This window comes from Seriola aureovittata, chromosome 10 (genome assembly GCF_021018895.1).
Source record: "Seriola aureovittata isolate HTS-2021-v1 ecotype China chromosome 10, ASM2101889v1, whole genome shotgun sequence".
Lineage (NCBI taxonomy): Eukaryota > Metazoa > Chordata > Actinopteri > Carangiformes > Carangidae > Seriola > Seriola aureovittata.
Window position 1 is genome coordinate 11,810,488 of NC_079373.1, and position 20,694 is coordinate 11,831,181.

General features: G+C 38.4%; 1 protein-coding gene across 2 annotated transcripts in view; it reads right to left on the reverse strand.

Moving 5' to 3' along the window:
* iqch (IQ motif containing H) overlaps positions 1-20,661 on the reverse strand; it is a 63,710-nt gene extending 43,049 nt beyond the window's left edge. For both annotated transcript variants that reach the window (XM_056387878.1, XM_056387877.1), the window contains exons 1-18: positions 20,200-20,661; positions 19,738-19,860; positions 19,540-19,637; positions 19,302-19,377; positions 18,299-18,418; positions 16,106-16,256; positions 15,754-15,840; positions 15,100-15,296; positions 14,472-15,017; positions 12,761-12,827; positions 11,760-11,843; positions 11,492-11,673; positions 10,274-10,546; positions 9,919-10,107; positions 5,176-5,296; positions 4,646-4,932; positions 1,433-1,591; positions 32-154 (exon numbers count right to left, since the gene is read on the reverse strand). In XM_056387878.1, coding sequence (XP_056243853.1) covers positions 32-154; positions 1,433-1,591; positions 4,646-4,932; positions 5,176-5,296; positions 9,919-10,107; positions 10,274-10,546; positions 11,492-11,673; positions 11,760-11,843; positions 12,761-12,827; positions 14,472-15,017; positions 15,100-15,296; positions 15,754-15,840; positions 16,106-16,256; positions 18,299-18,418; positions 19,302-19,377; positions 19,540-19,637; positions 19,738-19,860; positions 20,200-20,250 — 2,934 coding nt within the window. In that variant the 5' untranslated portion in view covers positions 20,251-20,661. The remainder of the gene's footprint in view (positions 1-31; positions 155-1,432; positions 1,592-4,645; positions 4,933-5,175; positions 5,297-9,918; positions 10,108-10,273; positions 10,547-11,491; positions 11,674-11,759; positions 11,844-12,760; positions 12,828-14,471; positions 15,018-15,099; positions 15,297-15,753; positions 15,841-16,105; positions 16,257-18,298; positions 18,419-19,301; positions 19,378-19,539; positions 19,638-19,737; positions 19,861-20,199) is intronic.
* Between the last annotated feature and the right edge of the window lie 33 nt (positions 20,662-20,694).

Genomic DNA, 20,694 nt, shown 5'->3' on the forward strand with positions numbered 1-20,694 from the left:
ACATGAACAGGTTAATTGTGACAGTTTTTACCTTCATGTTAAATCTTATGCCATGAGCCTTGCACATCTTAAAGAACACATTATGGTACAACATGGAAAGGTTAGAGTGAAACAAGCGGCTCCCAATAACTGCATAACGATTAACCACAGGAGGCTGTAAAAAGGTAAGAAAACAAGAAAGAGACACCATGCCATGAATCTGTCTGAATCTAAAATCGGACAAAATCATTTTATGCTCTATTATATTTGGGGCTTAAGTATAAGAGATGGTGGTGTGTGTAAAATGAGTAGAGCAAAGATGGCTGAACCCCATACACATGTCCTTAGGGTCACTGTTGAGTTTGGGGAGTGAGTATGATTAGTGAACATGAGTGTGGGGCACATGTAGTAAACTGTTGAGCCTTTTTTTAATTAACTGCACGGAGGAACAATTAACAAAACACACCAAAACACAAGATGTGCTCAATTATACGACACCAATCAAAGAAATGACAGTTTCTGGACTGCAAATGTTTACATTATATTGTAGACAAAAGCAATACAGAATGCACAATGGGCTACTCAGCGCACAATACATATCACCGTAATAGAGGGGTTCTGTGTATGTGAGTGTCATAAGTAACGCTAGAGAGGTTGATTACTTAAAAGTGGCAGGGCTCAAGAGGATAAAAAATGTTCCTGGTTCTCTGGCACCTTTGGGAGACAAAATGCTCAGGCCTAAGCCCGTGAGCTCAGGAGATAGCCCATAACTCGCTGTGACGGCTGTGTGTTTGCAGTTGTCAAACACAGGACCCTCACACAACAATAAAAGTGTCCAACAGGGATTTAATTGTGTTTGTAATATGCAGGCCCCTAATGATGGCCACTGCTAAAGCCATTAACCACTGCAGTGGCTCAACTGCTGTACTGAAGCACCAGGCCACTAACTAAATGAATGTTTGATAAAATAATACAAGTCGCAGATTAACAAGCGTAAACTCAGGCATACTGCTAATAAAAGAAGCCTATTGTTTAAGGCCTGGCACCAGGTTGATGAGGTGTTCAAGCATGCATACACATGCATAATGAAAACGGTATGAATTATTAATGTGTTGATTATTTAGGCTCATCTATCAAAATGATAATGAATTCAGCACCTAAACACCAATTGAGCTCAGTGCATAATTACAGTATTTAGTTGTATTTAACAAAAATGAGGAGCAAAACTTGATCTAGCTCCAAGATTACATTCGTGCTATAATAATATTCTCTTAAGTATCAGCTTGCTTTTGTGGTTTCCTTTTTGTTGACAACAGAAATTAACAACATAATTTCGAGAGAGAAAAAAAACACTGCAAACAACTTCAAATATACCATTTAAAATCGATCATCTGATCTCTAAGAAAGATTTTACATGATCAAAACATTCATCATAAGAAATATAAAATTGTACTTTGGCTGCAGTCTGGTGTTCACAGCATTTTTCTCTGCTTGGCATTGGCACTTCTAAACAGCCTGTGCGGCAATTCAGCGTTCCTTTAGTCATCATCAGAAGCATCTGGGTCATGGCCAGCTGGTCACTGTATGTGAGGTCCAGATCAATAGCCCACACCTGTAAACAAGACATCATGAACTCCGTGTCACAGCAGAAAAAAATAGACACTATAAACTTAATAATTGCAATTTAATCACAAAAATGGAACAAATGGAAAGTATTTCACCCACCAATCCTTATAAAGAGAAGGGTCAGTACCTTTTAATCCTTACAATGTTATCCATGTTGAGAGGCAGGGGAAAGGAAAACACGGTTAATGGTGTGTGCTCGACAGATTTAGGTAATTCAGTTGCGGAGTGACACGTGCACAAAGTAGATTCTTCCCTGCATACTTGGATTCAGTCTGCCCTGGGCTAGTTTGTTTAGCTCAGGTCTGATGAGAAGCGAAGTTCAGATATGTATGGTAAATGGCGTCATTATAAGTATATTAAGGGGTCAGGTATGGTCGTAGCCTTCTGCTTAAACAGGGCTAATTTTCCCAATAATAACCTAATAGCTATGCCCTCTCTTCAAAAGTGGCAAATAAATCACTAGTGAAGGAGTTGTTAATAACTAAGTGGCAGTCGGCTGCCTCCTTTTGCTGTTCCTATTTGTCAAAGTAAACGCTCCTGCCACTGAATGCAAATCGCTGCCTGTCTCAACCCTGCAGTCTCTGCAACCTGAGCACTTTATCTCCACTAACACATGGACATCTGACTATAAACAGTAATTGTCTTTTATATTTTTTTTGTATTCAATTAAAATATATGGTGAAACATAGGTCATAGCCAAAAAATGATTCTGTTCATTATTGATTAATCTCATAATTATTTTCTCGATTAATAATTTTTTTAAGGAAATGTAAGAAAAGGCCCCATCACATTTTCCAAAGTGATGAGTGAAGTCCAAAGATATTCAGTTTACAGAGATAAAAGACAAAAAATTGTTGCATATCGTCACATTTGTTTGAAATATAATCAAAATGATGAATCATTCAGTCATAATTTTTCTTCATGATTAGTTTTTTGTAAATTGAATCATACATTAATAGCTCAAAAGCTCAGTTCAAAACATGTATTTATGTATGTGTATGTGTATGTATGTATGTGTTTGTAATCTGGACCAGATTTGTAAATTGCAGGAGTAAATATTGTAATTTCAACATTTTAATAAGCTTTAAAATTGCATACAAGCTACTGTATACAAGAATGCCATAAAAGAGATTATAATCACATAAAATGTTATGAACTATACACATCAACACAATCAAAACAACTGCAATCAGTGAACATTCATGATGAGCAACAGTTTAGCATTCAGTCTACTACACTCAGTCAGTAGCTACCACTGGATGGATGCAAGTCTCTATGCATCAGATACCTGGGCCTGAGTGATGGACACACTCCTCCGAGCCATTCACTAGACTCACTAAAAATCATACTCCGATGTCCTATTGTCGCTCTTAACAAAGCAGTGGGAAATGTAAGCCTGGTTTGCACCTGTTTTCTATTGCCTTGAATTTTCATTAAAAACCCTGATGCTGCAGCTGGGGCCCCACCATTCCACAATGTGAGGAAAGACTGCAAGGGCAAACATATGTGACCCACTTCTTCCCATCAAATAAAGTAGGCAGCTTTTAGCAACAGGTTTGAATCTAAATTGATGTTTAAATCCAGACAGGTTTGCCCATGTGGCTCTCTTCTGTCTGAGCTGTGTGTGTGGGGAGATGGTTAAGAATCTGTCTTTAATGTTCCTGCCTCTATTGAAGCACACGCTGTTTATAGTCGATTCTTAATTATGCTGTCAGTGAATCACATTCAATTTCAGGTCAACATTGAGACTGAAAATTAATTTTAAGGCTGTCATTATATCATTCTAAACAGTCAAGGAAAAGGGTAGCTTCTGTCCCTATTATATATGTGAAATAGAACATTTTCTGATTTGAATGTCACAGGTTTGTCCCTGGAAGGAAAATTTTATTCGACTAAATGAAATCCTCAAACATAATTTTTTTTTTTCTTTTAATGTGAAACAAATGTAACACGGTGAACTAGATAGTCCAAATGAAGACAAGAATATATTTGGCTGTAAAGTAAACAAAAATGCCAATGTATTAAATAAAAAAAGTTAATTATAAAATATTTAAAGTTTTTAGACACAAATTATATTGTCTGAACACTGGTTTGCTCTCACTGTGTTAACATCTAATCCATAAGATACTACCCTCTAGTGGCAAATGTGCCTTTAGCTACTGTCTACCTCTTTTTCTTTTATTGGGAATCCATTATGAATGCAAACATTAATAAAGCTTCAACAATGAAGAGGGAAAAAACAAATAGTAGAGATTTATTGAAATGTCCTGAATAAAACAAATGGTTTAATTCTATTTGGTGGGCTTTTTATGAAAGAAAAAAATTCACTTTTTGTACCTTTTTTCATATCCTTTGTAAAGCTGTTAAGTTGCTCCAGTGCTTTATCCACTGTTTTACAGGATTAGTATTTTATTCACTATATTGTAAACAAAGCATTTGATTTTACAGCTCTGGATCAATAGGCAGTCAATGTAGCCACGTGTTAGGAGCCAAGCTTAAACCATCATAAACCAGTCCATTTCCAATATCATAAATCAAAAAGGGTTTCAACAAAAAGTAATCCTGACAAATGAGATATGGCTTTGTTTTGCTATAACAACGAGACAAATTTCAGCAGAACACTGCAGGTAACCAGGCAGGGGTTAAACACTGACAGGGCATCCCTGTGAAGCTGCCAAATCACTTTAGAATGACCTATTGTCTGAAAGATAGGTGCCTCTGAATTTCTCGGCATTGTAAGGTTAAAGGGCAAGCCTTAAATGGTGGAATCAGTGTATCGACACAATAAGACCTGACAGTTTATTAGATGGCCTTGTCACACATTTGGTCCCTGTGCCCACTGTTTGCCTTGCCTGTTTTCCAGGTCCCTGGGGAGCAGTATGGGAGGCACCTATCTGCTTATATGGATCCCTGATCCAATCTAAAAATTGATCTCTTTCACCAATATGGTGAAATAGGGAGCTTTGACACCATGTATTGCAACAGCCCAGGTCATATTTCTCCTGAGCTAAGGCCTTGTTTTGCCCTAGCTGTGTCTCACCTTCTGCTCCATGGTGTTGTGGTTCAAAAAGGTAGCCAGGTCCACAGAGACATAACCTACGATGAGGCGCTGCAGACAGGCCTGGCCCACTCGCATGCCGATGGAGTGCAAGGTCTCTGGGTGTACAGAGGTCTGAGGAACAGTGGAGCCTACAGCTTCCAGTTGACAGGAGCTGTGAAGCTGGTCTCCACAGGACAGCATGGTCACCTCACCCCCAGGCTCCAGCAGCAGATCTACTGTCAGACAGGTGACACTGTCTGAAGGGGGGTAGGCCTCCACCACTCCACCTGGACATACATTGAGTGCAGAGGAACAGTACAAACCACAATATGCTACACATCATACAGCATCTGAAACTCTCCTAACAGCTGTTTATCAACTGACAAATGTAACATAAAAATTATTCAATTTGTCAATTCACATAGGCAACATCTTGGAACTAGGAAGGAAATAGGAAATGATTGTTAGCATATTCAAACAGCTATATTAGTAGGTGAACAGCATTCACTGCCTGACAATAGGTATCTGACCTTGCCTGAGGAAGGTCTTCAGGAAGCAGGCCCAGTTGGGATAGCAGGAGGTTTTAGCAGGCCGGGCGTAACGGGCCAGCCACTCTGGGATTTCATCTAAATATCTGAGCTGTACAGACTCCTGCAGAAAGAAAGTGAAGTTGCATACATTGCAAATCTACTGAAAATGAGTTGGTGACAGATCTGAGGACATCATGAATGTTTGTTGATTCATTCAGACAAACAAGTCAATAACGAATCCTGACTACTTTATTTTGTTCCATTATCAAAGCTTTCTAGGTGTTGACTACATTATTGGAAATGCCCTTGTGTTATGCGGATGACTCCAGTGACGGCTTGTTATCCTTGAGACCTTTGGTGGCTGCTTCAATTTCTGTGCGAGTGTCTGATGGATACTGCGGGAGGGTCTATCTGTGAGTGACAGCCTATTATCAGAAGGCCTCAGGAGTCTAATGGCTTTAACTTACAGCCACAGAGACAGCACCTGCCCTCAATAACAACTCTCTCCACTGGGCAGCTGATGAATACCTAAGCTAACCCCATCTATCTAGGGATCAATCAGGGCTTGACTGGGATCGATATTGCTCTCGTTTCTGTAACTAGGAAATGCCATAATGGTTTCACCACTTAATTACGCTGTTAATTTCAAACTTTTGTTTTAGGTGTCTCTTAAACAGTTTGGCAACTCAAGTACACTCTTTTCCTCTTTCCAATGCTTTTAGGTTTAGCTTTATTGATAACTATCCAATAAATATTAAGGGACAACCTATCAGATTTGGTCAGGAATAAAACAACACTATCTTTGACTTATTTCCATCATTGTCCCTGGTGTTTTCAAGCTTTGAATATTTCAGTTAGCTGCTTATGTTGACTGTATGGTCCAAGTGCTGAGTTTTGTTTTAAATACAGGGTTCAGTATGTAATAATGTCTTTATGTGATATTAGAGAGGAATTTCATTTGGACATATACAATAAAATATGTGAAAACGGTCTGAGAGTTGACTAAAGTCTGAATGGAAATAATATCTTTGTTCTTTCATGGTTCCATCCAGAGCCTTACTTTGTTTGAGTATATGCTGTCTGGCTTCACTGGAGACAGGACTGGAGATTATGCTGTTGATATTCCAGTCATGTAACAGCCATCATCATATTCAAGTACTGAAAGAGGCGAGGTCAAATGCTACACAGTGATTCCCCCTATACAAACCATAAAGCACACAATGGTGCGGCAAAAAGTGTAAGGGAACGGTTGTCATTTTCAACGGCAGAGCAACCTCACCCCAGGACTTTGCCTATGCAGTTCACAGAAACAGCAGGACAGGAAGAAAAGAAAGAGAGGTATTTTGCAATAAATTATTTGGACTTAAACTGCGTACAGTACCCTGTGATAGGATTCAAGCTTTACTTTGTGTCCACATAAAGCCAAGCAATCTGGTCATAAATAAAATAGATGTTGCCCTGCCTCTGTGATTGCCATTTCATCTCTCCATTACATAGTGAAACAACTGAGAAACTGCAGTAAATCTTGGGAATAGAATGATATAATCTGACTAGTCATACGTTTTGTATGAAGATTCCTTTTCTGTGACACTGACCCACCAAAGATTCAACCTCAATTCTACTACAGTTCAAGCCTAATTACATGCGTAATATTAAATAAAACATTAAGCTGTCACATTACTCTCATCCCTGGTTTAATTTAACATCTTAAAATAGAGGCAGCAGCATTTCTTCTCTTTAAAAACTGCACAAAAAGCATTTATGACCTTCAATAAAGTGAAAGGAACCCCAAAACAAACACCCTAAAAAGTGCACAACAAAAAAGTGTGAAAACTCTTATGAAGCTAAATTCTATTTAACTGTGTTAAGGTGTAACATTATATATCTAAACTCCTCCATGCACAGACTGCACAATATTTATACAGAAAACATCTGTATAAAATGTCCCTCTACCTCTTCAGTGGTAGTGATTATCAAATGACCCATTTCGTTGACAAACTTAACCTAAATAAGGTGTTGCTCAAGATTTGTTTGTACACAGCATGACAAAAAGAAATACTCCATCTGTTGACGCTATTAGGTGTAATTTTTACCCTCTTGTGCCTAATGATCCATATGCAAGCTGTGTGAGCGCTTAAGTGTGTGTATGGCCCCCTTCAGGCGTTGCATGGGTGCAGATCTACATGTCTTTAACCTCTCTCTGTGTAAATGCTAAAAGAGGCCTGGGGGCTGAAACATTGTGCTGGAGGCTGTGTGCCTCGCAATATTTAGAGAAGCACTGAGACCTCTGTGGAAGATCCTATAGTGTGGATGGGATCCTCCTTCTTTCACCCTTTTAGGCTTTCTTTTGCATAGCCAGAAGGGATCTGATTGTTGGTATTATTCTGAAAGACCACATGGTACTCTTGTGAGTCAGGCTTCTTCATGCTGAGTCCTTCAGAAGAAGCAATAATTCAAAAAAAATGCACTCAGTCTGTGTAGGCTAAGGCCAAGTATATATATATACTCTACTCCACTCTCAGGGTGTGGGATATCCCATTGAATTGTGAAACATATTTGTATAATATACACTTTAATCATCACTTATTTGTTATTTTTTGGTAAACAATAATCTTGGTGAATAACTATTAAATTGTGAATTAATATTTAAAATGCTTCATTTGATAATTTGTGCTTCATTAATAATTAATTAATTTGCTACTATTTCCATAAACATAGCTTTACACATCTATTAACCGAATGCTTAAATGCATGCAAATATTCAGCATTGTAAGTATCTATCCTATTCACTAGCTGTCATGGCTATTGCAATTAGGTCCACTTTTTTTCAGCAAGTGCTACATTAATGAGGGTTATATCTCAAAATATACTGCCATGTTTAAACATCCATCTACAGTTTCTGCTGTGAGGAGATGACAGCGAGGAGATACTCTGATATAAAATATTCATATGTTTGAATCTAATCACCAACATTGCCCTGTAATCTTTCAGCATATAGAGCCAAATTGCTATCTTCAATATAAACTAGTACAACAGCAGAAGGACAATGTAATACATTTAAAGGGTTAATTCATTTTATGGGAAAACAATGTCATAACAAAAAATCATGCAATGAGGAGCACAGGATGTGGGCTTTGCTTTGATTAAAAGAGCAAGGTGTAGAATAAAGGCCAGTTAAAGTGTTGTGTCCATATGGCCCAGAAGCCCTGAGGCTGTCGGCCTACACTGGGGGCCTCGGCACTCTTCCCTCTCCATGGGACCCCAGCTGGTGAAACAAACCCCATTTACTTTCCTGTGCTGCCTCAGCCACCATTATGGACCTTGGCTGTGGCTCAGCCACTCTCTGCCATAATTAACAGCACCGATGCCACAACAATTACAGCCCCGCATCACACATACACTGTGAATCAAAGAACAGGCTAATAGGAACAAAACAGAGTGTGCCATAAGAAGCTTGAGATGACTGCTGTTCTTTCAAATGGAATAAAAAGTAAAATCGTTGTGCTCCAAGCCCACAATCATTAGCCTGTAATTAGTCTACACAAAGCTCCGAGTTAAATGGCAAAATACGGTAATTAACACATGACAGAAAATCAAAGGCTACTATGTAAGCATATGAGAAATAAGAGCCAGGGGCTCAGAAGCTGTGTACAGATTGCATCTGTACTAAATGAGTGGTTTACCAACGATTAAGTACATTTTATTTGTTTTGAACTGGTTTACGATTAAATCTGAATTTATTTTTTGAGGAAAAAGCAAATATTGATATTTTATAGAATAATTACAATGTAACATGTTTACCCTACACACAGTATTTGGACAATTATGTTAAATTTACAAATAGCTTAGACCCATCCAGTGAATGTTATGGACAAAGACAGACAGGTCAATACTGTAATGCTAGAACAGCAGATCAAAGTATCAACATTAGCTACAATTAAGTGTTTAGTGTCATTTGTAATATAATTGAAATCAGCTGTAAATCTGTCTGACATTAATCTGCAAAAAAGTTTTAGAAAAATATATACACAAGAAATGCTCTGTTGACCATGTCTGTAATGTGATTTAATTGTCAGTGCCAGGTGAGTTAGGGCATTATCACAATTGGACAGGCTTTGTTCCCCCCAACACATCGACACTAGTTGATATGTGTCCCCCTGAGAATGAATAATGGCTGTGTGTATAAACAGATATTTTATGTATTGATTTAGTGTTCTGTGGCTCTGGGGACAATGCTCAAAATACTGTTCTTTTGAGACCAGCATTGTGACTGTTACGTTAAGACATCCTACTCTAAGCTAAATGATTGCATCTGTCTGACCTCACTGTGACCCATGCTTTTGTTCTTTCAGTGACAGAAGTGAATCTGACTCCTTTTTTTCAGCTATCTTAATATCTAGCTGTTACTGTAATGTTATCTGTTAAGTATCCAGTTGTTACCATGTTAACTTTAAATGGCCGTTTTATTATCACACTCATTGGTATGAGTGTGATAATAATAGCAATAAACTTTATTTGTATTGCACTTTTATAAAATGAGGGAGTCATAAAGACATAATAGTAAAAACCATCAATTATGGGAGATGTAATAAGGGAAATAAGAAATAAAAAATACAAACCTAAAATTTAAGCTAATTCAATGAAATATTGTATAAAAATAAGTTTATTAAATGTCTTTTAAAAAGTGGTCCTATAGTTTATGGCAGGGAGGGAATGACGTCATTCACAACATCAAATCTTTACCTGAATCCATTTTGTTTTCCATAGCTCAGGACCACAACGATGGCATTCCTGCAGGGCCCAGTTATAGCAGCTAAGATGGCATACATCACAGTATGCTGTACCACGGCCACTGTGCTCAGAGTCTACCTTGAAGAACCAGCGCTGTACATCAAAGTTTTGGGTCATAAGCTCAGCCAGTGTTTCATGAAGCTAAACCAAAAGAGAGACATTTGAATTACAAACTAAATAATATCATTAACTACAAATAAAAGTTAAGATGAAAATGAAAACGTGCTCTTCCGTGTTATCATTTACTGATGAAGCACCTCAGGTTGTAATGGAATCTGTCTATGCATTTGTGTTTTTGATCTCTGACCTGGTTTAGTGAGTAGATGTCTCCTTGACCAGGGGGTACGTCAACTTCTGCCCCAGTGAAGATCCTCCGTCCTCCAGACTTGGTGCTGTAGAGCTGTGCAATAGCAGGTTCTGACCCTAGGATTGGCACTCCCAGCTCATCAGCTACTGCCAGGTCATCCACATGGGCCACTCCACCCACAATATAGGCTTGCTTCCCTTGGATCAGGTTCCTGATGCGCTTCAGGGTACGTGGACTGTACTTTAGGAGGGTAGACAGGCACATGCTACGAGTCTGGAAGAAAAGAGGGGAGAAAGATTACTACTGGAGCTTAGAGTTCTCAGTGTCTCTTCCAAGGGTTGTTTTTTGACCTGATTTATCACTGTGTACACACAATAGATCTATTATTGTAATAGCTAGCAGGGTTTTGACCTCTCCTGTATTCCAGCAGGTTGAATTGATAAAAGCTGCCTGTGGGAGGCCTCCCCTATCCTTCACATCTTTAATGTGTGCTAGCAATGAGCTCCTTGGGAATACAACTAATTACTTCACATCTGTATTTATTTGATCCACATGGAATTATCCCTTCTGTCACTGGCAGAATGCGCTGCCAGCCGTGGGTAGCAGTGATTCATCTCAGCAACACGTCTGGCACAGTTTAACAACAAAACAGCAGGAAAATCAATAGAAAGAGATGAAGAAGACCATGTCATGTTGCACATTCAATCCAGTGCAAACAGATGTAAAAAGGTGAATAGAATGGCTGGATGTAAAACGAAAATATAACAACACCTTGATTTTATTGTATTGAGGTAATCAAAATAGTTCAGAATTTATAAAAATGCAGCAGTTACATGGAATGGGTGGTTAATTAAACCAACTAATATGGAATTTAATTATTTACTCAGCACTAGCTAGAGACCATGAAATAAATGTATTTTAATTAAGTAAAACATAATGTAGCTCTAGTGTGTTTACTCTGAAACAACACAGATGTTTAATTTCAGAAGTAGTAAAAGGTAATGAAAAATATTAAACAGAGTGTAACTCTCACAGGACAGGTCTATAGTAACAATCTCCTCTAGTACCCTCTAGAGGAGAATTCATAAACTACAGATCCTTGTAGCATCTCTACAGCACAATATAACTGATTTCTCTACAGACATTTCCTGCTGAAAATATCCATTATCAGGCTTTTTCTTTAGAGTTGCACACAAAATGTGAATGTGATGACCTTACCGCGAAATGATCTACAGCCTCAGGTACAAGGATGACAAAGCGTCTGACACAGGATGAGACCTCAGTAGTTCCAGTCTCAGCCCCGTCTGTGGCTCCATCACACTTCAGGAGGCTGGTGTAATAGTGCAAGATTCCCTCCCCCAGATGCTGGGAGCATATGTAAATCACTTCCACATTTTCATCTGAAAATATACAAAGCGGACTTCACAAATTACATGTTTACAGTGAACCAAACGGAGACAGTGGTGAGGCTATGAAAAGCGCTTACCTCTAATATCACACAGCCTGTTTATTTGTATGTTCTGTAGGATATCAAATCCCCTCAAGTTCAGTCGCTGGCTCTCAGAGTATCCTGTAAGAACAAGGTCTTAAACACTTGCACAAGAGATAGAAAAAGAGATTCATATATTCTATAATTGGCTTGATTCAAAATTTGTAGCTCTGGACAAATACCCTCATATGTGCGTGCTACTAGATTTGGGGGTGGGGTAGTTAAGTCTAATCACAAAGTAGTGCAATCCAATGATTAATTTAGCTTAATAACTAGCAGGTGCAGTGTCTGTTGTGTGCTGGGAGTCCTGTTGCACCATGTCCAGCCACCGCTGAGCTACATCCAGTGATACCTCCAGGATTTTACTCTATGTCTGTCTGGATTTCTGCCTGAGAGAGAATCCTCAACTGAATCAAGGTAATTAAATGATTGGATTCATGCTAATTAACAACAATGGGGTTCAACTTTCTAATTATCCTTGCTCACACAGCACTCTCTGTAGCCACCCCAAGTGCAAATAAAGCATTCCATCTGCTAGTAATTAGGCTTAATAATTTTAGACAATCGCTCAATGATTTACAATGCAGATGCCTGATTACAGTCTAAATGTGAATGCCATGGTGAAATTAGAACAAGAACGGATCATAGCTTGCACTCTGTGTCTTGTGGAAAAACATAGCAGCTTCTTCCGCTTTTGTGTGTGTGTGTGTTTTTGTTTTTGCCAAGCAGTAAAATAAGACCTTTGTGCCTCTTACAAATATTCAACATAATGGCTTTTCATTTGCTTAATCTGCAAATTAAATGGCGATTGAGACTAAATTGTTCAGTTCCCTGGCATGGGGACTGTCATCATCCTGTGAGTGCTTTCCTGCAGAGAGTCATTTGAACGAGACAGAGTGCCTCCACCAGGGCCACAGACTGGGGCAGTAGAGTGGCGAGACATGGGACAACTGCTGCTAGATCAGATGTGTGTGTGTGCAGCAGGCAGAGAAAGCTACCTAATGAAGGGATGTGGATAATGGTCCTCTTGGAGGACTGGATGTGTTTCCAGTTGGCTGCCAGATGCTGGGGATGGAGAAAAGGAGTGATCAGAGAGGGGACTGCCTGAGCGTGTACACCCACACACACACAGACACACACACACACACACACACACACACACACACACACACACACACACAAATCATCACATCACTGCATAGCTAAAACGCATCAAGCCAATCTCTCTCTGGGCTAACAGAAGCAAACCAAGCATAAAATACCACCTTAATTAAATTAAGCGTTTACTTTAGAAACATCTTCTCACAATTAATTCAATAGGCAAGGTACATGATGCTACTGCCAGGGGAAGATTAGCAGGCTTAATTAACAGGGTATGAATGTTTATAGAGTGAGAACATACATTTAGTGCATGTATACACACACGGGGATGTTAAAACTAAATGAACTTGTAGACACTAATTAATATTGTGTCAGTGCTCTAAAAGATGTTCAGCTCAGATGACAGCACAGACACGACATCTACACTGAATGAGACAAAATTTATAGAGCATTATTCACCTAGAAAAATGTGCTGTCATATTGCTCTCATAGAGCTCTGAGGAGCTAAGTAGAAACAAAATTCTATTCCTTGAAATTAAGATTTTTAAGGTTCTGCTATGGCAGGAAGACGTTAAAACTGTTTGGACACGTTAGGCATAGAAGTTGTGATACCCAGGAAAAAAACAGTAATGTAGTAAATTTGCCTTCACCGTTCAACAAGGCATAAACCCCAAGAAAATGTCAAATCTAGAATTTAATTTTCTACGCCATTTAAAGCAACATCAAACTGAATTAAATGAATGGTACGGTTTATATCTTATCAATACCCCACTAAAAACAATAGCTCCACATGCCCCACTGTACTACAATCTTTACATTATGCTGCTGTATTTACAATAATTGCAGTTGCAAAACAAGAATTTTCCTTTATAGTCAGTTTTCAATCTAATATCACCACAACACATTTTTAACATTAAATATTCAAACTAGCTATAATATTCATATATGTCATTATATACAGTATAAAGTTATTGTTACATGTACTTTAATAGGCCACCAGAATAAATTGGGTATCAGTTTTGACCTTGATCTCTAGCCCTCATAATCACTGTTTCTACATTTGTCATCTTTTATTATCCATGTGGCTGCAGTTTTACTTTGTTCATCTGTCTCTCTCCATCTTTCTGCTACTCTGTTAATCTCAAACTGGAAATACTATATAAACACATTTTAGCTAAAGCTAAAGACAATGATTAATGACACAGCATGCATATTGACATGGCATTGCCACTCTTCTGTCCCTTTTTTTAAAGTCATAAAACAATGATGTTTGTGACTGAATGGGAAATATAACTTTACAGTAACAAGCTGAAATGTAGACACATAATAATTTTCTTTTTACCCTAAACTATATATATTTTTTAGCAATAAATAAAGAAAATAAAGATTATGCAGATGGCTTCATTTTGATTAAAAAAAATCTGATGGAATCTTGTACATCCAAATTTAGGATTTGTCATATGTAATTTAATTTAAAAGTCATGAATAAATCGCTGACTCTGAAATTGAGAAAAAGAGAAACGAAGACAAGCTTTGAAAAGAAGAGGGAGCAATATTAAGTAAGAGAGAGATAGAGAGAAAGCAGCATTTGGATATAAGCAACATCACCTGGGCTCTGCTGCGGTAATTCTCCAGCTGTCTAAACCGCCGGGCCTGCAGGGCCTTCCTGACACGACGCATCTGAGTGTGCATCAACCATGAGATGGTGATGGTCCCTGCCGCCCACTTGCGCCGGCAGTGGCGCAGGTAGGCTGTCCGGGCTACATGGCGCCTCCAGCAGGACTGGATGTGGATGGCAGCCGCCTCAATGCCTCCTTCTCCCTTGTAGCGCTGACCTGGGCGTAAGACCAGACCCTGTACCTCCTCCCAGTTTTCAAGCACTGAGAGGAGGTCGATCACTGGAAGTGCCTTTTTCCAACCATTTTCCCATCCATGAGCAAACTCCACTAGCCGTTCCCCACTCACTTTGGCTAGAGGCACTGCAAAATCCCTGAGCAGCTTTTCTAGGGCCTCCAGAGCATATACCACACTGCTCCAGCACAAGCTAAAGCTCTGCTTAAAGTGACAGAAATCAGCTGCCGTTGGGTTGATCCTTCCCTTTGTGATGGTAAAGGCATATTTACTGGTGTTTACAGGAACTGGCACAGGTAGATTCTATAAAACACAGTGAAACTAGTGAGATGCAACCGAGACTTTGAATAAACAGTTAAAAGAATTAAAATATCATTGTTTGTACCTGAGGCATTTTAGGGATAAAATCGTTGGTGCCTTGCATCAAACTCCCGTGGTCCATGCTCTTGGAGGTTGTGGAGGGAGGCGGTGTCTTGGTGGTCCAGAGTGGTGTGCATTTGGTGCCTGTTTTTTTGCAGGTAGATCCAGGTTCTGTTTTCCATTTCAACTGCTTATGACACCTGGATTTCAAGCCTATCACACCTAAAGTCAAAAACAGACAGGCTCAACTATCAGTGCTCGTTCAGTGATTAATCACTAGCAACGATCATCGCATCAATAGCTGTCCCTGCTACAACACAGTCAATAAGAGGTTAAAACCAAAAGATAATCAAGACAATGAGAGAAATGGCAAGAGAGCAAAACTGAAGAGAGATTGCATAATTGCTATTGTTTTAGCAATAAGCACTCGCAAAATACTGGATGTGTAGGTTCAACAGTGGCGGGACTTAAGTTATCAGGTTTCTATCTTCTAAGTATTTCCAAGGGCAGAGCCTTTCTTCCTGTTTACCAAAACATTAAAGACCATGTCTGCCAGTCAACAATATCATATTAATTTTTCAGTTGAACACATTTTGAAATATTTATCCAAAATATATCCTTAGACATAAAATCAGGTAAAATGTATTATCTTTTATAAAGTCTTTGGAGAGGCACTCACCTATCTTAGAAGAATATGAATCCTCTCTGGGGTGAAGAGAAGCAGCCTTGTGCTGGATTGACAGATGAAGCAAACCTGTATCTGGCACTGAAGGACAGAACATCTTAAAAAAAAAACATCTTTCAAGACATTGTATGTGCCGCTGTTCATAAAAATTTCAGGCTAGGTAAGTTAAAAACATTTTTTTTAATAAATCTAATGTAAAAATGTACATTACAATTTGTTTGCCATTGAATATAAAGTGGTGGTCTAATTAAATTGATACAAACAACAAGCTACCACACACTGAGCATTTGTCTGGAGTGTGTCAGAGATCAGGGACTAGTGATGAGAAGGTGAAATGTTTGTTTACCTGTCCCTATGTCTGTCCTCGTGTCTGTCCCTGTGTCTGTCCCCATGTCTGTCCCTGTGTCCTCTTCAGGTATTGCCAGGCTGTGACGACCCTTTGGTCCAAAGGCTTGAAATCTCACAGTAGGGCCAGTGATAATTCTGTGACGTTTTGCCTGAATCAAACACGTTAACAAGCTCAGAGGTTGTCCATCTGATATACATAAAATCAGAGGCATGATACATGATTACAAACAATATATTCCAAACAATATATTTTCTAAATTCATTAAGAATTATAAGAGCTGTTATACAATGTCCTGTAAACCACTTCCTGTAGCAATTATTCACAAAGTAGCCAAATCTAAAGACTCATCCTAAAATATTACAACTCAGAGCAAATCTGTTCTGGTAACTTATACATTTTAATGCACACTAGTGTCATAATTTTAAAATTGAAAGTAGATTTAATGGCCTAATTTAAGATAACCAGGATGATGCATTTGGAGTAAACTCAACTCTTCATGGCTATATTCAAATTTCTCATTACTCATAAAACACAAAGTTTGTGCTGTTGATCCTCCAGACTTGTCACCTAATGTCCTTTCCTTTGTTCTCCTCAGACCACTGAGCTCTCTGACAGACCACAGGTAGTAGCCAGGTGTTGGGAGAATCTCCCCTCAAAGGCACACATCTGTTTCACATCGTGTTGGGGAAAGGTCGCACCTTTTGTAAAATTGCTAAAATGCAGAAGCTCATTCCCTGGCACGGGTACGGAGTGGAGAAGAGCTGGCCTGAGTTGCAGAAGGAGGCAGCAGGCAGAGAGCCAGTGGTTAGCAGTTGGGGAAGCTACGGCTGTCTTATTGGCATGCTGGACCAGGTACCCACTTCTGTCCTGAGACAGCTGTAAACCAGTAGCCCATAGCACAGCAATCAGGCGCCTGTTTCTTTAGAAGAATGCTGATGTGCTGCAATCTGCTGCTTTCCGCTTTCTGCAGCCAGTTCCTCCATCTCTTCTATATCAGAGTGACAGTCTTGGCCTCAATTTCTCATGTCACGTATAGATTCCCAAAAACATATTGGAAAAGAAAGTGTGTAAAATATATCTAAAACTAATGCCGACCTTTGCAAAGATTAATTTGTTTTCTGTGACAAGTGTTGGCTGTCATCACTAATCCAAGTGACCTTTATGTCACCATTCCTCTGAGCATGAGACTTGAGGAATCTTTTGATGCAAACCTGTACCATCAGTCTTCACTCAGCATAAACTGTCTATTCTGGGGATTAAAGGAGACAGTATCAAGGAAAGGAACAATGATATCCAATTCATTTTAGCAGTAGCAGAACCTCTTGTAATACTTAATCAAATCTTTCCTGAGGCATGTGCTTTATGTTAAAATTAATATCAACAAAGACTCAGGACACAGGAATCAATTTCTCACTGCACAAAGCAAATAACTGGAGGACATTATTCTGATTCTAGTTTAAGACTTCATGCACTGATTGGTGTCTTTTCCAGCAGTAAGACTTAAGTGTGATGAGAAAATCTGCTCCATAACTAAGAAAGCCAATACAACAGATGTAGCCTGTTTCCTCAACAAATAAGATCAAATTCTCCTGGGTGTTTAGTTTGAGAAAGCCACAGTTAAAGGATCTGTCATTCACTCCATGATTGTCATGCAGACTACTCAATCCGACAACAAATTGTAGTACATGATAATTTGAGAAAAAATCCACTTTAACTTCAGTTAAATGATTGGCTCGAGTCGAGTAGCATTTTTAAAGTTGGATTGCAGGACTTTTAAATATAAATGAACGTCCATTACATTCAAGCCCTTGCTGAATGAGTTCACACAATGCTGATTAAGCCAATCAGTGCCAGGAAAACCTATCTGTTTTCTGCAGTATCATGATACAGATGGCCCAAAAACCATGCTGTATTTTGGAAGTACTTTTATACATTTTATTTAATCCTTTATTTAAACAGGTAGTCTCACTGAGATCATGGTCTCTTTTTCAAGAGAGACCTGTGTAAAAGAATAAACATATAAAGCTTTACTATAGACAGACACACAGAAAATGAACTGCTATCCGCAATACTTAATCTAAGGTTGATGTAATTTCTATAGAAAGCATGAATGGCATAAAAAATTAATGCTCCCAATTTACAAGTTTTACAAAAACTAAATTAACCTACATTTCTGGTCAGATTACTCACTGCATTTGTGCTCCTCTTGTGGACATCAGGCAGTGATATTCCACATTTCTGGTACAAAATGGCTCTGTTATTTGGGTGAGCAGGATTACACAGCAAACGCATGGCTACTGGTGACTTGTGCTGAATGAGACAGATCAACAAGATCAGTCATCAACAAAATGTACTGTAGAAACAGAATTGTATATAATCACCCAGTTGACAGATTATTAGGTATAACTTGCCTTGCTAAAAGTAATGCAGTCTATTACAACAGTCCTGCAGTGAAACCTACCTCCACAAAGGTTATAATGTTCAGTTTTTATTGAAAGTCTTTTACGGATGTTGCTGATTGAACTGTATGATAATTTTGGAGGATGTAGTCTATGGTACTGTTGAACTATATTGCATTATACAGAGAAGTAGTACTGTTATTTAGTCCACCCTCATTGGTGTGAATGGAGTGGACAAAATAATAAAAGACCAGTTTTTATAACACAGTACAATTCAACAACATGACAAATTGCAGAATCCAAAATGATCAGAAAGTAGAACCAACACCTCTGTCAAATAGTTTCAATAAAAACTACAGTGTGCAGTTTTTATGATGTAGGATTTATTTAAGGACTGCTTGTTGTGCTAATAAACTGACAACTGATACCTGTACCTAATCAAATGAGTGTATCTCTGCTAGGCAGTGTTAAAGTGTTAATGTGTTTTCATTTTTTTCATGTGCTGCTCTATCACACCTTTTCTACTTTTGTTTGTCTTGTCTTGTTTGTGATTTTGTATTTCTATGTGATCTGACCATTGTTAAGAGATAATTTTTCTTCATGAACATGATCAATACATTATCAAATACCACACACCAAGGAATTAACACTACATTTACTGTAGAATAAACATACTTTGTATCTTAACCCTGAAATATAAAATAAAACAAACAAGTGTACTAAGAATAAAAATACAAATAAAAATAAAAATTTTATCAAATAATCATAAGAAAATAAGATGAATAGTAAGCTACCTTTTCCCTAGGTGAAGCCCCTGGAAAGTCTTCCCTTTGTGGGCGCACATCTGGGAAACTCTCCAGAGCAGGTTTCCTGTGTAAAGTCTTTGTTTCAGGCTCACAATATCCATCACCAGACAGTATGCAATTCTAAACATATTTCTACCATATTTCTACAAGTTCTACCTGTGAACCAGTTAAGGAAAGTTTCCCCACTGCAGGCGGTTATTCAGTATGTAAGCTTCTTCATACGTACCATTTGGGAATCTGCACAGTCTTTTTTTGTAAGTCTTCAATGTTTGGAAGAACCAGCAGCTGCTCAGTCACTGTTTTCAGATAATCCTCAGCATGTTTCTATTTACAATTTAAGAACATAGAAAGGGTCAGCGACCTCTGTCTGATGTCTATTTATTGTCATCGTTATCATTGCTTATTCTTCATCAAACATCCTTACCCTGATGTTGCTCTCTGTCTTGCAGATGGCGTTGCCCAGGGCTTGAATGTCCAGTGTTTTGCCCAGCTCACCGACAGCAATTGTCTCAAGACTACATTTGAGTTGTCTCAAATCCTCTTGAACCTGTAATATACAGCTCTGTGATGTACTGTGGATAACTGTCCTAAAATCAGCCAACAACCGTAACTTTTAGCTTAATATTTGTTCTGTATATTGGTAATTTAACTAAATTTAGCTAAATTTGGCTAAATTTCTAGAGTCTAGAGGCTTAAAAATAAAGAGAGATGTTAACAATTTATATAAAATTTAACCATTGTCTTTAATTAATTAAGCACTGTGGTCATAATTTAGCGAATATCATCTTGAGCTAAAAACAAAAAAATTAGCTAGTCAGAATAATTAGCAAGCGTCAAGTATTATGTCGGAAAGTTAGAATTGTTGGCTGAAGTTAGACAACATTACCTTAACTAAAACTTCTCCCAACTTATCTTCGTTTTTACGCGTGTCGGACATTTTTGCATATTGGGTTTAATAATATTACTTCAACATGTGCCAATATATCATAATAACAACTTACTGTTACCAAACCAGTTAGCTAGCTAGACATCAATGAAAACAGTACTCGTAATCATGACAACCAGAAGCCAGGCAAGTTATGTTGTTCTCCCCCGAGAGCGCGTGTCAGGCAGCCCTCCCCACTTCCCCAACTTTCGCTACAGTTGGCAGATAAAAATTCCGACCATCGCCCTACTTTAACCGTATTTTACTCATTAACGTAGACATACATTATTTATTTAGTGGAGCTTTTGGTGGAGATACTGCTTTGCCTGAGAGACAAAAGTCCGGGCTTAAAATCCCATTGTCACATAAACACAAGAAGCACATTTAATGTCAACGTAAATATCGCCATTAACATAAATGTCATTAAGCATACATATTATATTCGTTTAAGCAATT